This window comes from Bos indicus x Bos taurus, chromosome 15, assembly GCF_003369695.1.
Source record: "Bos indicus x Bos taurus breed Angus x Brahman F1 hybrid chromosome 15, Bos_hybrid_MaternalHap_v2.0, whole genome shotgun sequence".
Classification (NCBI taxonomy): Eukaryota; Metazoa; Chordata; class Mammalia; order Artiodactyla; family Bovidae; genus Bos; species Bos indicus x Bos taurus.
Genome location: NC_040090.1, coordinates 22,815,767 through 22,832,764, shown reverse-complemented (window position 1 = coordinate 22,832,764; position 16,998 = coordinate 22,815,767). Strand labels below are relative to the sequence as shown.

At 44.9% G+C, this 16,998-nt stretch overlaps 1 protein-coding gene across 4 annotated transcripts in view; it reads right to left on the bottom strand.

Moving 5' to 3' along the window:
* MPPED2 (metallophosphoesterase domain containing 2) overlaps positions 1 to 16,998 on the bottom strand; it is a 210,870-nt gene that overhangs the window by 7,660 nt on the left and 186,212 nt on the right. For all 4 annotated transcript variants that reach the window (XM_027562769.1, XM_027562773.1, XM_027562772.1 and 1 more), the window contains exon 5: positions 2,130 to 2,245. In XM_027562769.1, coding sequence (XP_027418570.1) covers positions 2,130 to 2,245 — 116 coding nt within the window. The remainder of the gene's footprint in view (positions 1 to 2,129; positions 2,246 to 16,998) is intronic.

Here is a 16,998-nt window from a genome sequence, read left to right as displayed (position 1 = left end):
TTAACAACAAATCAATTGTTCTGTTCGAAGTTATTTTCCAAATAATACTTCAGGCATGTAAACATTTCTATGCTGAGGATGTCGAAGTCCCTGACAGTAAGCAGCCTTAAGAGGATCAAGTCCAGACCTAACTAGGTTACTCAGGGAAAGGATCGAGTTGGCTAGGATTTGGTCTCTATAGTCTCTCTCTATTTAAATCACGCTGAGCAGAATACTTAGCCAACAATTTAATGACTTAGTCTCCGATGACTGCAAAACAGGGAAATTAATTACTTATGACTTGATAAAGGTTACTGATAAGTATAACCATGTAAAGTACGGAGAAGGTGGGGGTGGGGTAGGGAAAAACCACAGGGATGGAGATTCTGAAGCTTTGAAAAGTAGGGAAGTGCTGATCTTGTGCAAATCTGTATAAATTCCCCGTCTGCAACAGAACTGGCTCCTTGTCTTATTTCCCTTCACTCTTCTTTATGAAAATGTGCCACCGTGGCTCGTGCCCTGGTCCTCCCTTCCGCTGTTTCTTTGTGAAACACACAGCACTTCCCTTGTCGGGGCAGGAAGGCAGCACTAAGCGGTGTGGGTGGGGAGGGGGTAACATCCATGAAGATTAAATTCACATTGGGGGATATGTGTTAGGTATTTTTTATTTTTCAGGTTGACAGAGGAGGGAAGTGACATGGACAGCAACCCCAAACCACAGGGAAAAAGTTACAAAAATCATTCATTTTTGCATTGTTTTTCCCCTCTCTCCAAACCAAGAGGATCAAGAAAACTTTCTTAGAACTGAACATTTAACAATTTAAGACGATAGATTTCATGGTATCTGGTTTTTAATACAATTTTTTTTAAAAAGGAAACTCTCCTACTATAAAGGAAACATCTGGATTGTCTGAGAATATCTTTGTGTGACAAGGCTGTGCCAGCATAATAGACACTCAGTAGATGAGAGGATCAGGGTGGTGGTCCTGTTTGAAAAGGGGCTTCCCAGGTGGCTCAGCAGTAAAGAATCTGCCTGCCAAGCAGGAGATGTGGGTTCAGTTCCTGGGCTGGGAAGATCCCCTGGAGAAGGAAATGGCAACCCACTCCAATACTCTTGCCCGAGGAATCCCAGGGGCAGAGGAGCCTGGTTGGCTATAGTCCATAGGGTCGAGAGTCAGACACAACTTAGTGACTAAACAACAACAAAACCTGTTTGAAAAATATTCTGTGGCTAAACCAAACCACTAACAAGCACACGAATCATTAGAAGATAATTATATAAGTCAAATAATCATCTTCTGGCCCATAGTCTGGGTAACTGAAGGTAGCTCTGGTGCATATTGGCAATCTAAACCTGGATGCAGCTTCACTGTATCTATAAGATCCAGCATCTTTAAGTAAGGTTCAACATACTGTGCTGTGCTTAGTCGCTCAGTCGTGTCCAACTCGTTGCGACCCCATGGACTGTAGCTCACCAGGCTCCTCTGTCCATGGGGATTCTCCAGGCAAGAATAGTGGAGTGGGTTGCTATGCCCTCCTCCAGGAGATCCAGGAATTGAGCCCAGGTCTCCCACATTACAGGCAATTTTTTTTTTTTTTTTTCTGTCTGAGCCACCATAAGTCCTTACTTAACACTTTGGCTTAAAAAAAGAGAGAGTAAAAAGATTCTTTTCCTGTATAATTAGCTCAGTGTTAAACTTTTAAAGATCTCCTAGGTTCCACTATTACAAGGAGAAGGAAAATGAGTTCCTTTGAATGAAAGATTCCATCATTTCATTACCATTCAAAAGCCCTGTGATTGGGAGGTCTGTGTCTTCCTTCCATTCCCCACCCCACCCCCTCACTCCAAAGTGAATACAGTTCTTAAAATAAATGATCAAGCTCAAAGGACTGTGGTGCTCTATGCTCATTTGATTTTTTCCTGAGTTGACTAAATCAAAAAATTTAATTTCAAGAACACCTGTAAGCCCAGCAGAACTGCTGAGTTTAATTATCATACTGGGTTTCTTTAAAGACATTGACTTTTCTTTTTTCCATCACTTTTTTTTTTTTTTTTTTTGAGGAAAATGATTATGTCGCTGAAGCATTAGTCATTATGCTTGGGAAAAAAGGCATCACAGATAACGAAAGGACACCTTTGCTTCACTTACCTAGAGGAGGTCCGTGTGTCATGAGTATGTCAATGCCCTCGGGGATGAGGTTCCACTTGTCCAGCAGAGATTGACCTCTGGGCAGGTTAAAGCCCCATCCATTAAACCACGGGGTCCTTTGGGGGAGATAATGTACATGGTATCAGGCCAGCAGAGCCACATGTCCGCTCTACACGATTTCTCTCTCACACATTCATTCCCCTATGGTTTGCATTGCTCTCTTTTCTCTTTTTGATGGTTGGCCCTGGCAGCAGGATGCTTTTTTGTTGACTGCTTCAAAACCAGTGCATCTGAAAATCAAGTGTGGAGCCTATGAATTGTTCAACTAGAAAGGGGCACAAGAGCCTTTCCAGTGGAGACTTTCCCAGCAGACCTCTATCAAAATCTTAACAATGCTTTGTCTTCCCCCAAATCTCAGTGCTTCCGAAAGATGCCCAACCCAGATCTGAAGCCTATCCACTCTTGCTATAGTGTCTCAGGGCTAAGAAATTTCATCACTCTCCCTTCTTCCTCACCATCACTATGGAAGGGCTTCACCAGATTCTTACTGAAATTCTTGGAGAAATAGACAAGCGCTCTGAAGGCAGAAACCTGTGCACTTATGAGATGTTTTGAACATCCTGGACTGAGAATGCTGAAAAAAGTTGGGAGGCGGGGGGCTCTGAAAGGTGAGAAGGGACACAGGGAACAAAAACTCAATGTGGAATTTTTCCCCATCACTGAAAGGAAGACTTCTGGGGACATTCTTGGTCACTCTGGAATCCATTCTCCTGACACCAAATGCATGCATTCCACCCTCTCAGGGATGTCTGCTCTAGGAATGAGTGTCTGAGATTGATGCTCTACATCGAAATGATGGTGTCTTCGTCCATCCAATGAGGGTTTCTAACTGGAGCTGAAAATGTCTCTATCATTTATAACAACGGGAGAATGATCATTTTTCTTCTGTAAATACGACAGACTAAATCACATCGGCACCAAACCGTGCCCAGTGCTGTCCTGTTCCCAAACATCTAGATGGAACCGTTGTTTTTCAAAACCAATTCTCTTTTGTGCTGCAGGAAAATTCTAATTTACTAGGGTATACACGTCAAAGACAAGTTGGTCAGTTTCCTGGCTAAGCCCAACTTTTCCCTTCAGCTTAAGCTGCCCCGTCCATGCCCACTGAGAGAGGTAACCCTGTGTACAAGGGCGCCTGGTTTGTTACAGCTAATAAAATGGGGGCATGACTATTTAAAGCCAGTCATGGGTTAGACTAATCAGTGACTCTCAAGACTCTGCACTCAGAAACACTTAGCCATCATTCTTTTGGGGGTGGGCATGCATAGTCAAGGGGCTTCCCAGGTAGCGCTAGTGGTAAAGAACCTGCCTGCCAATGCAGGAGACGTGAGAGTTGTGGGTTCGATCCCTGGGTCCAGAAGATCCCCTGGAGGAGGGCATGGCAATCCACTCCAGTATTCTTGTCTGGAGAATTCCATGGACAGAGGAGCCTGGTGGGCTACAGTCCACAGACTCACAAAGAGTTGGACACGATTGAAGCGACTTAACACACACGTGCATGGTCAAGGCCAGAGGTGAAAAGATGGCACCTGACAGCCTGGTGAAGATCCACCTTAAGGTGGGAACCACACCTGAGGTGGCTGAGAGTAAGTTTCAGAGAAAACAGACTGTGTGGCCTCAGCTAGAAAAAGAGAAACCAGGAAATATCTGACTTGGTTCCTAACCAAGTCCCTAAGCCATCCTCAGAAAACTTACTTGTAATAACAATAGCTATTCAATAACAATCATCATTATTAAAGCCATTATTTAGTGAGTGTTCACTCCATGTCAAGGTACCACTCTAAGTCCTTTATTTGTATTAACACATTCAAAGCTCACAACGAGCTCATGAGATAGGTGCTCTTATTAAGCACATTTTACAGATGAGAAAATGGAAGTACAGAGCAGTCAGGTAAACACAGCCAATGAACCAGACTAAAACCCAAGCAGTCTGATTCCAAAACCAAGACTCTTAATCACCATGCAATTCTCCTTCTCATATGCAACCTGGATTAATTTACTTCTTGCCATGAGTAAGCCTGCCTCTGTATTCTTTCAAGTTTGAGTGTCTTATTGCTTGAAGTCAAATGAGCTCTGAACCAGAACAGGACATCAACTGCATGGTTCTGAAATCCAGCCATAAGATGCTGAAGTGCACAGGGATGGTTTCTGCCTATGAAAGTCATCCTCAGGATTTTGTTGGAGCGGCCTAAAGAGAGGGCTTCCTTGGGTGGCTCGGTGGTAAAGGACCCAGTGGCCAATTCAGGAGATGTGGCTTCGATTCCTGGGTCGGGGAGATCCCTTGAAGAAGGAAATGCCTCCTACGTTGGCAGGCAGTTTCTTTTTTCTCATCTGTAAAAAGTGGATTGCCATTTTCTTCTCCAGTAACTCATTCTTGCCTGGAAATCCCATGGACAGAGGAGCCTGATGAGCTACAGTCCATGGGGTCACAAAAAGTCAGACACGACTTACTGACTAAACAACAACAACAACAAAAGACAAGTCATGGTTTCATTTCTGGGATCCCAACTTGAGAAGTATGGAAGCCTAGTATTGCCCGGGAGCTATTTTACACCATGCAGATAGTTTGTGGTTGAAAAAAAAATCACCACAAAGAATGCCAAGCCAAGAAGCAGAGTGCCTTGATGATCTTGTTGGCATGGGAAACCACAATTTCTTCCAAGTATATAAGCCACCAAAATCCTTTTCTTCTTATTAGTTTGAGTTAGTTCCTGTTTCTTGCAACTAAAATAGTTCTAATATATACAGTTACTGTATTTAGTATGGTGGTGGTGGTTTAGTCATTAGTGTTCATTGCTCAGTCGTGGCAAACTTTTTGTTGGACTGTAGTCCAGATCCCGTGGACTGTAGCCCTCCAGGCTCCTCTGTCCATGGGATCTCCCAGGCAAGAATACTGGAGTAGATTGCCATTTCCTTCTCCAGGGGATCTTCTCGACCCAAGATCAAACCCAGGTCTCCTGCATTGCAGGTAGATTTTTTACCGATTGGGCTATCCGAGAAGCCCTGTAAATGACCTATGTATCTGTGGTTGGCAATCATTATCCACACCCCAAGATATCCATGTCCTAATCCCTGGAGCCTATAAATATATTACTTTTCATGACAAAGGGGGATTAAAAGTCTGCCAATGGAGTTCAGGACCTAACCTTAAACTATGGAGTAGAGATGATCCTGGATTACCTAGGTGGGTCAGCGAAAGCACAAGGTCCTTAAAAGGGAAGAAGGCAGGCAAAGGAGATTAAAGTGATGCAGTGTAAGAAACAATCAACTTGCTGTGACTGGCTTTGAAGAGGAAGGAAGAGGAACACAAACTAAGGAATGTGGGCAGTGTCAAGAAGCTGGAGAAGGTAAGGAGAGAAAACAAAGGCTCTCACAGAGACTCCAGAAAGGAGTCCAGCCCTGTTGACACCTGGATTCAGCCCAGCATGACCACTGTCAGATTTCTGACCAACAGACTGAGAGGTAATAAGTATGTGTCAGCTTAGGTAAATGGATAAAGAAGATGCGGTATACATGTACAATGACTACTACTCAGCCACGAAAGAGAGTAAATGTTTCACATTTGCAGTAACATGGATGGATTTGGAGGGTTTTATGCCACGTGAAGTGTCAGGCACAGAAAGACAAATACTGTATGATACCACTTAAATGTGGAATCTAACAAATACAACAAACTAGGGCATGTAACAAAAAAAAAAGAAAGCAGATTCACCAGATATAGAGAACACATTAGTGGTTACCAGAGGGGAGAGGAGAGGAAGGAGGTGCAATACCGAGGGAGGGGAGCAGGAGGTACAAATGGTTAGGTGCAAAATGAGCTACAAGGATGTACTGGACAATATGGGGAATATGGGCAGTATTTTATAATAACTATAAATGGAGTATAACCTTTAAAAATTGTGACTATATTGTACACCTGTAACATATTGTACAACTATACTGCAATTTAAAATATATTAAAAATAAATATATGTTGTTTTATGCCACTAAATTTGTGATGATCTGTTATAACAGCAACAGAAAACTAATCAAACTGTCTAGTTATAAAATCTAGGGACTAAATAGGGACTTCCTTGGTGATCCAGTGGCCAAGACTCTGTGCTCCCAATGCGGGGGCGGGGTTCGATCCCTGGTCAGAGAACTAGATCCCATTTGCTGCAACTAAGAGTTCATCTGCTGCAACTAAGACCCAGCACAGTCAAATAAATAAATGAACAAACAAACAAAATATACTTGAAAAAAATCCATGGATTACGAGCGGCCTGAGACTCACCTGGTACACAGTGTACATTCGATCAACAGTCCTTCCACAACCACACTGTCTGTGACCCTTTCAGACCTCAATGAGCCAACCTTGCTCTCTCTTGACTTCTAGGACTAGCCTGTCTTCAGGATCTTCAATATTTTCATTAGAGTCTAAAACAGAGCTTTGCCAGTTTGGGATGCCCATCTTTCCCCTTTATTATACAATAATGATCTGCTTCCCAGATTTGTTTTAAAAGTAAAGAGAGAGAGAGAAAAAAAGACAAGTTCAGAACCCAGTGAAGACTTAGTGAGCATTCTGGCATGAGAGAGAGGAAAATAAGAAAAAACATCTGTTATCCTAGATTTTGAAAACAAGCTTCTGGGCCGATGGGTCCTGTCTGAATGGTGAATAAAGAAGGGTTTGAAAGAGTCCCAAGCACACCCAAGTCGTTGGTACAATGAGGGGCTCTGATTTCACTGCCGGAGTCTGTCCGAGGGCAGTCAGCCCCTGAACCCCCAGGGTATCCCAGCGGCTTCCAGAGTCAAAGGAATGGGACACTCTTTCCAGTTTTTTCTGATAGAATTTTCTCTTAGAAACCCACAGCCATATTCCCCCACGAAATGCTCAGTTTTACAAGGGCTCTGTAACAGATTAAGACAGGCCCATGGTCTAGAGATACCTTAAATTTTATTTGGTTAATGTTAAGCCTATGACAAAATCCAGATGGTTCCAAGTTAAGGGTAAACTTTGAAAATGTTTGGCTTTTCTTTTGACTCAAACCTGTATGCGCACAAGAGCAAGAGAGAGGTTAAGTTATATGAAAACGAACATTTATCAAGTCCCTGATATGCTTGCTTCCCTGGTGGCTTAGACAGTAAAGAATCTGTCTGCAATGTGGGAGACCCAGGTTCGATCCCTGGGTGGGGAAGATCCCCTTAAGAAGGGCATGGCAACCCACTCCAGTATTCTTGCCTGAAGAATCCCATGGACAGAAAAGACTGGTGGGCTACAGTTCATGGGGTTGCAGAAAGTTGGACACAACTAAATGAACATAAAGAAATATGCTTTCCGTAGGGGTTTGTCTTTATATAGACTATTACATTTATTAATAATTTCTTATAACAGTCCTTGATATTGGTATCAACAATCCTTGATATCGAAAAAATAATCCTTGATAATCCTTAGGTATTATCAGCTCTGTTTTTAGATAAAAAGCCTGATGATCAGTGATGCCCAGTCATTTATTCATGTTCCCAGGGTTGGCAAGAGGCAGAACCAAGATTTTAACCCAGATCTGCTGGCTTCAAAGCCTGTGTTCTCTCTGTGCACAATGCAGAACTAAAATCTTGCAGCCCAGTTTTCATTTTGGCTTTCACATATATAAACAAGGCTGATCAATACAGTCTCTGAGGCTGTGCATTGCGTAACTGCAGAGGGCTCCATGGCACCGTGATGGAGGCGGCTCTTAGTGAAAATTCAGTGTGACTTCAACAATGCTGGATGCTTTCTGTTCCTCTGGATCCTCCAGATCAGGCCTTTTCCATAAGACAGTGACCAATAAATGGGAAAAGCAGCCCAGTGATGGGCTCTAGAATTATCCCAGCATGGTACAATAAATGGGACATATAGAAGTGGGAGATCTGTGTGCTCATTCGCATTCTGGAATCAATTCACCAAGACACAAGACCTTTAGATAGGAGAAAGAACCTCAGTGGGCCAGTTTCTTCATCTGAGCAAAGAATGAGTGGGTGGATGCCATTACAGGAGTTCAGGACTGCTTTTGGACTTCCCTGGTGGGTCAGATGGTAAAAGAATCTGCCCGCAATGCAGGAGACCGGGGTTCAATCCCTGGGTTGGCAAGATTCCCCTGGAGAAGGGAATGGCTACCCACTCCAGTATTGCTTTTAGGCTACAGAAATGTTATGCAGAGGCCCCAAAGCAGGTACACGCAGGGGTGTTCTTGCTGAGGGGGAAGGGGCTCCAAACCTGCTCACTCCCTCAGCCCCCTCCTCCTTTCTGACTTACACTTCTGAGCACAACTGGCAAAACCTGGCATTTGATGATCTTTCTGTGATCTAAAAACCACCAAATTCTATCACTCTCTGCAGCCTATCTATGTTCTGAGTAAATGCTGCAAATTGCACTCAATGAATTACCTAAACTGCCTGTAAGGGACCGAGTCCAGTGTGGGAGAAAGAGCCGCACAGAGTGGAGACTGACCGTGTCAGCATCAATGAATAATGTTTTATCCAGTTGAGTTTCAACCTGAAACATGAAACCCCAGCAGTAAGCCCATCAGGGGTTCACTGGAAAATGTGTGCACAGCCAATCTCCAGTGGCCCACAATGAGTTTTGTTCTGTAGCAATGGGGAGGCAAGAGGGGGAAGGAGGAGGAGGGGAGAATCCACAGGAACAACGTCTACTGCCTTGGCCAAGGACTTAATAATTAGCTGTGACTAACAAATGCCACATGGGAACCGACTTGTAAGAAAATGCCCCACAAAGCACCCCACTGCCAATGGGCCAATCCGAGCCCGCGACCGCCCCTCCTAGACAGGGATCAGAAAGTCCTGGAAGGAAGGGGAGGTGGTCAGCTGCCTGAAGCCAGTGGACCGAAGACTCAGATGGATGGACGCTCGAGATGCTGTCAAGGCACCCTCCCCCTTGTTCTCAGAATTACAAGCACTTGGCCTCTCTGAGCTGAGAGTCCAGGGGCAGGTGCTATGGGAGTTCACAGAGGCAGAACTTGTTCCGAACAATGTCAATACAAAACAGGTTTGTTCTCTGGAAGCAGGCTGAGATGAAATCGCTGCAAAGGTCATGTGTGTTTGCCATACACAATCCTGTGGGGCGGGCGGAAGGGAGCTGCCGGAGCATAAATCCCAGGTTTGGACAGGTGAATGGCCGTTCACTCCCCCACCAACTCCAGTTGGGGCTGGGTGCACCCCAGCAAAGCAGGATTTGGAAACGAACAGTTGGTACTTGTTCAGTTCAGATGGGCTACTCAGGTTTACAGCCCTGGTGCTGGGCAGTGCCAACAATTCCCCAAGGGCTATGAGACCAGGGCAGGGTGCATCACCAAGGTTTGGGATTCTTAATGAAGACAGTTGCCTGGGTGCCCCCCTGCAGAGATTAGGGCTGGAAGCACTAGGCGGGATCTGCTGGGATTCTGCACGAAAGCTGCAAAGGGGAAAAGTGCAAGCTCAGGGAACACCCGGATTTAATTAAGAGCTGGAGGGTTGGCTGTGCCACTTAAAACTACAAGAACCTGGGGGTTTTGTAAAAGTTAGCCATTCTTGTTTTGAAGGCGGTAGGTACAATACACATTCAAGTCCCAGGTCTGTTCACCGGCTGGCTTCTCTGACTCTTAGTTTTCTCAACTTTCAAAAAGTAACAGAATATCTGCCTAAGTAGATAAAGTGAGACGATGTCATTTATGTAAAACTTTTGGCAGAGAACTGCCAGAGAATATTAATGTGCAGCTTCTAATTTATATATGCTGTATACTGACAGTGTGTGAGATGTATATATACACATGTGTACAGACATGATTGTTCACGTTATTTTTTTCTCTCTAGAATTTCCCAAGCTATGGCTCATCAAACCCTAGACCCCACTGCACCAGACTCTGGAAGAGTCCCCAGTGCCCAGGCAAGCGTTACTAGATGGCTAGATAGTGCCTGATTTCCTCTGGCTGATTACTTATTAAAAGGCACTTCCTCAGCTCACGTCTGAGTGGAAGTTTTTCAGAAAGGCACTCCCTTGCTTGGTGGCTGGCTCAGTCTTGCATAGACAATCCCGTGGAATGTGAGAGCACAGGGCAAAACGGTTAGTCAAGGCTGCTTAGCCGGCAAGTACAGGTGGCTAGATTTTGACAGGATTTTAAATTGGGGAAGTTCAAGGAAGGGGGTTGCTCTGGGTCCCTGGAATATTTATAATAAGGGGGCTCAGAGAGGTTCCGTGGAGGAATCGACACACTACTAATTAAAGCCATCACTGCCGCCTGGCACCTCTGTGAAGCAAAACTCAGGAACCAGGAGCCAGTTTCCACATTCCCTTTCTTTTCTAAGTGGTAGAGCTTCGGAATCGCAACCTCCTCCACGCCGGGCACTCCCGGCCGCCACCAGCCCCTCTGACTACACATCACATCAGGTCCGAGAGAAGCTAATTTAACCACCGCTGGTTAAAATCACACCGCACTTCACAGCGCCTTTCACATGCCATGAAGCTGTCATGATAATTCTTGATCTCTGGCTCACCTGACAGCTTAGCCCTCCCTTGACTGCAAAGCTTCCCGTCAGTTAGAAATAGCAGTTTCCCTGGCACCAGATGTGTCATCCTGAATACCCAGATGAAAGGCAGACACCTGCCCCGCTCCCCTCCTTGCTTCCTTTTCTCTCCGCAGCTCTGGAGTTTGTTTAAGAAGCCAGCCCTCTCCCTCCCCGAGTCCCTCCACTTGGCAGCCTGGAAGTTACTCTCCCATGCAATTAAAAAGCTGTCTTGCATTAGCCCATGGAAGGTCGTGCAGCAAAGAGACGCACGCGGTAACTGACGTCACTAGAAGAGAGACGCAAAGCTGAATTTCAAGGGGAGACTGACACCCCTGGGCAGCTGCCTGGGAAGCCTGCCTTACCCAAACCACGGGCTCAGCTGCCTCCAAAGGGCAGGGCCGGCTTCTCTCACACCAGCTGTCTAATCCCATCACTTCACTATGGCCTGGTAGCTTCGCCTTTCATTATGAGGTCCTTGGGATGAAAAGAGATACTGTGTTGATAAAGGGCAGGCCTGGATGAATAACGTGGTCGGTTGCCATAGACAGGACAAGAGCAAATCACAACCAAGGTAGCCACCTGAGGCCCACGAGCTACAAGTAGAGGTTTTGTAATCCCAGTCAGCACACACCTCTGTCTTGACAAACAGGCTGACGGTGTCCTCTTTTTGTAAATAACGAGGAGCAAGTGTCAGAAGTAAGCCTCTGCTACCATTTTCCTCTCTTGATGGAAAGGACATGATGTAAACAGAGTTTGCTTTAGGAGCCAAGATAAAAAAAAAAAAAAAAAAAACACTCTGACCTGTTTTTGAACTTGGTGTGCCCTGAATTATTAAAAATAATGTTACAGCATCTGCCTGGCCCTCCAAAGCATACCTGCTTTTAATCTTCAAAACAAGTTCACAGCAGGAAGAGAAAGATTTTCAATCGGTTTCCTTCCCATTGGGCTGTGACGGAGACTGTTCCCATCCATCAAGGAAAGAATCCGACAGGGGAAAGGAAAGACCGTGGCAGGACTTCTGTCTTGGTGGGTAGGTGAGGCGGCCTTGGGGTTATGCCCTGATGCTTCCAGACATGGCTCTTGGTTTTGTCGACAAGGAAATCAGAGGACCGGGTACCAGGGCGCCTGACCAGGAGGGGCCTGCATCCAAGCACCCCCAATGCGACCTGTATTAATTGACATCTAATCCCCAGCAGGGAGAATTCCTCAAAGAGGGGCATCACGGCCAAGTTTGAAAGAAAAAGGAGGCTCGTGGATAGAGAGAAGTAGAAAAAAGAAAAGCAGGATTCATTTTCTCTAATAAGTTTTATTATGGTAAAATAAAAATATATAGCATAAAATTTAATATTCTAACCATTTGCGAGTGTCTAATTCAGTGGCATTAAGTACATTCACAATGCTGTACAACCATCACCACTGTCCATCTCCTGAGCTTTTTCACATCCCCGATAGCAGATGTGACCCACTGACAATAGCTTCCTGTCTCTCCTCCCCCCAGCCCGACAGCCACTTTCTGTCTCCACAAATATGACCACTCCAGGTGCCCCGTGTAAGTGGAATCTTACTGTATTTGTCCTTGTGGGTCTTGCTTATTTTGCTTAGCATCATATGCTCAAGATTCATCCAAGCTGAAGCATGTGTCAGAAATTCATTCCTTTTTACAGCTGAAAAAATTCCACTGTATGGGTATACAGCATTCACTTTTTTTTTTTTTCATCTAAGGTTTCTGAAAGTCCAGGATGTGCCAGGCACTAAGCTTGGCCATCAGGCATCAAGGATGAAAAGTCTGAGTTCCTTTTTGCAGCAAGTGCACAGATACTGGGTTAAAAGCTCAGAGGATGGGATCGGTATGGTCCTTCTGGGGCATTTAATCACTCAGCAGACATGACCTGGATGCCTATAGTGAGCTAGGGTCTGGCAAGGTCGTTGCTGGGAATACAAAACTGAACACAGTTTCCAGGATAAACCCATGGCTCACCATTTCATAGGTAAAGTTGCCCTGGACTAGAAGTCTTTAAATGCTGATCTTCTTTCCTAAGTAACCTAATTTCTGAAGAACTTGGGGGAATACCAAAATGATCTGAGGATGAACCAGCAATTTCAAGTGCAGACTGGACAGGAGGGGACCAGGGGCAGAGCAATCAGGACTTTGGGGAGAGGTGTCTCCTTCCACGTCCACCCCTTAGGAAGACTCCGGGGCTAATACCAGAAACACGAAACAGAACCACATCCTACCGGAGAACAAGCCTGGCAGGGCAGTGTGTGTCACACGCCTGGCTGACTCGAAAGCACGGGACAAAAAGGACAGGGCAGGAGGTGGGAAGACTGCCAGGTACTCGGCAACTGTGCAGACAGCACCTGCCCCCACCCCACTATCCTGCAGACATGTCACAGACACCTAGCCGGAAGGGAGTCTTTATGTAGCTTAGGTTTCCCAAAAGAGTAAGAAAACGAGGAAAGGGGGCTTTGGGGTTAGCTGGATATGATCGTGTTACACAGTGAACTCTTTAAGAATTGACGTTAACAGACAGGAATGGACTGATAAAATCTCTGCTCCCAAATAGAGGATAAAACAGTATTTTGTTGTGTTTTGTTTAGAACATGTCTGTATTGAGTGTGTTTTGTCACATACACATTTTGCTTTTGCTGGTTTCTTTTTATATAATTTAATATTTGAGGGTACCAGGGGGAGGACTGCACTGGTAAGAAAGCCTGACCCTGAAAAACAGACCCAAAGAGAGTAAATGATCAGAGGGCCAAAACCCACTAGGCAGCCACTCGTTAAACACAACAAGGAAGACTGGAAGTTCAATGACTTCCTTGGCCTGGTTCACCACCGCGTCCCGAGCACCTGACCCAGAGCAGAAACTTAAGTGTTTGTCAGCTGAACTGAGCTAAGAATGAGTGTTCATGAGGTGTTTGTAACTTCATGAGAAAATGTGCTTTCCCTGATGGTCAGTGGAAAAGCCAACTTGCAGATCAGGATGAATCCAAGGATGTAAAAAAATGCTTAGAAAAAAGAAACAGATCAATATGCTAAATGGTAATCTCAGAGGCTACAGAAGAATCAAGAATGATTTTTCCCCCCTTCTATTTGTCTGTTATTCTTTACTTTTTCTGTACTGAATTATCATTGTGGGGGGGATTTTTTTTATCCAGTGTGAGATGACTATAGGCTTCCTCAGTGGCTCAGCTGGTCAAGAATCTGCCTGCAATGTAGGAGACGTGGGTTCGATCCCTGGGTCAAAAAGATCCCCTGGAGAAGGAAATGGCAACCCTTCAGTATTCTTGCCTGGGAAATCCATGGACAGAGGAGCCTGGCGGGCTATAATCCATGGGGTCACAAAGTGTTGGACACAATTTAGCGACTAAACCTAAAATGCCCATATAGTCAAATGCAAGTTGAGCATGGATGGAAAGATTTGGAGGATCCGTAATCTACTTAGACTGCAAAGTGGTTTCTTCCAGAGAGTGAAGAAACTGATGGATTTAGGGGACTTGAGCTCAGGAAGCTGGCACAGGGCTTGCCATCTTTATCGCCCTTCCTCATTGCCACTTGTAGGGATGGAAAGGTGTGTTGAGCAGCAGTCTTTTTAAATTATTCAAGTAATTTAATACATATTTACTGCTCCTTGGAAAAAAAGCTATGGCCAATCTCCTTGGAAGAAAAGCTATGACCACTAGACAACATTTTAAAAAGCAGAGACATTACTTTGCTGACAAAGGTCCATCTATCAAAGCTATGGTTTTTTCAGCAGTCATGTACAGATGCGAGAGTTGGACTATAAAGAAAGCTGAGCACCGAAGAATTGATGCTTTTGAACTGTGGTGCTGAAGAAGACTCTTGAGAGTCCCCTGGACTACAAGGAGATCCAACCAGTCCATCCTAAAGGAAATCAGTTGGAAGGACTGATGCTGAAACTGAAGCTCCAAAACTTTGGCCACCTGATTCGAAGAACTGACTCACTGGAAAAGACCCAGATACTGGGAAAGATTGAAGGCAGGAGGAGAAGGGGATGACAGAGGATGAGATGGTTGGAGGGCATCACTGACTTGATGGACATGAGTTTGAGCAAACTCCAGGAATTAGTAATGGACAGGGAAGTCTGGTATACTGCAGTTCATGGGGTCGCCAAGAGTTGAACACGACTGACTGTCGTGTTCAACAGTGACTGAACTGAATTGAATTTAATACACATTTACTGAGCATCTGTTATATGCCAGGTACCAGTCTGCTGGGGGTAGTTCAACTTACAGAGGGATTTTAGTCTGACTGTAGGGCTCCCCTGGCAGCACCAGTGGTGAAGAACCCCCCTGCCAGTGCAGGAGATGAGGATTCAATCCTTGCCTGCCTGGGGAAGATCCCCTGGAGGAGGGCATGGCAATCCACTTATCCCTGCCTGGAGAATCCCATGGACAGAGGAGGCTGGTGGGCTACAGTCCATAGGGTTGCAAAGAGTCAGACCCGACTGAAGCGACTTGAGCATGCATTCACACACGTAGGTAACGTTACATATAACTGCATATACTATGCTGCTGTTGCTGCTGCTAAGTCGCTTCGGTCGTGTCCGACTGTGCAACAAATCATTCTCGCATTTGTTGTTCACAACAACCCCGAGTGGTGGGCCAGGTATTAATTTTAGAGAAAATGGTGTACAGAAACAAGAATTTTAGTAACTTGCCAAGGTCACCTATAGCTGAGGTGCCAAGGACACAATTCTATAGTCCAAAGGTTTTCAAGTTTATCGTGTGATCTCGGTATACTCATCTATACAGTAGAGATAACAAGATCAACCACACAGGTTTGTTGTGAGCACTGACTGTTATCCTATATGTAATGCATTCAGCAGTGTGTCTGTCCTATATTAAGAATTCAATGTTAGCTCTTACCATTATTATGAAAGCTAATATTACAAATATTGATATCACCAACCCTTTGGTTTTTGTTTCCTAATTTACCTTCTTTGTACCCCCACAAAGTGTATCTCTGTCTCCATTTCTCAGATTTAGACTATAGGTACCGAAGAAATAAGTACATCTATTGTAAAGCAATGAGTGACCATCTGAGTTCAGGTGAACCAGCTTTAGATAACGAATGGGAAGGCACTGACTTAGTGTCTGAAGACCTGGGCCCTAGTCTGGGCTCCTCCAACTTACTTGCTACAAATCCTTGAGCAAGAAGCCTATCGGATCTCCTGTTTCCATAACTGCAAGGAGGATAATGACTTTGATGAAACTTGCAAGCTTGTCACACAAATGCCTACATAAACGAGTTGCAACTACATAAAAATGCCTTCTGATGAAGTGCCTTGGAATTCCCATGTCACTGGCTGTCTGTGTTGCCTGCTCATGCTGTTTGAAAAGCTCAGAGGAACCAGAGTTAAGTGACAAGTAGGTCAGATGTAAGTTAAAGTGCTGGCCTCCATTTATCTACCATTTTGGCTCTAAACGACTGGTTTCAATCCAGACCGATTTAGTAAAGTGAGAAAACTGTGACCGCAAACTGGCAGGACACACAATCAGAGGAATGAGTGAGACGCTTAAGCTGCCCCTTCAATGCAGAGGTTAAAGCGAGTAGACAGACCCGGTGTCTCTGTCACTGCGTGCCAGCCAACCATATATTATTAATTGGGCTCAGCAAGCATTATCCAGCACCTTCCACTGCAAGGCTCTGGCAAGGCCTCCAGGGATCTACATACAATGCAAGACCAACCCAATCTGCCATCTGGTTGGGATAACGAGATAGTCACAGGCAAGACTGTCCTCCCATCTCTGCCCATTAAAATTCGACCGAGCCCTTAACACTCAACTCGTATTTTCCCTAGGAAGCTTGCCCTGATCCCCTCGGCACTTTCTTTAATCGTCATTTGGGGAATTTCTCATACTCTGCATTATCCCTTGCTTGTGTGTGTGCGTGTGTGTTTTAACTTATTTCCTACTTCCAACGAGCAGGTGAATCCAATTTGTGCTATGAAGGTCTCTGTGTTCCCCAACGGACTGTCCTATTTATACTGGGAACCCCAAGATCTAGCACTGTACCTGGTATATGACAGATGTCAGGAAAATATTCATAATAATGAAAAAAGCAAAAGGAGTTTAGAATAAGGGCCCAAGGGAGTAATCCAAATAATATGTGTGTCTGGAGGTTAGACTGGAGCAAGACAGATGAAGGTCTGGGTTTTTAAAAAACAAAGGCCATTTAAAAATACTGGATTATAAATCTTACAGATCTGTGCTGCCAAATACGCTAGCTACTATGTGGCTACTAAAGACTGGAAACGTGGGTCATCTG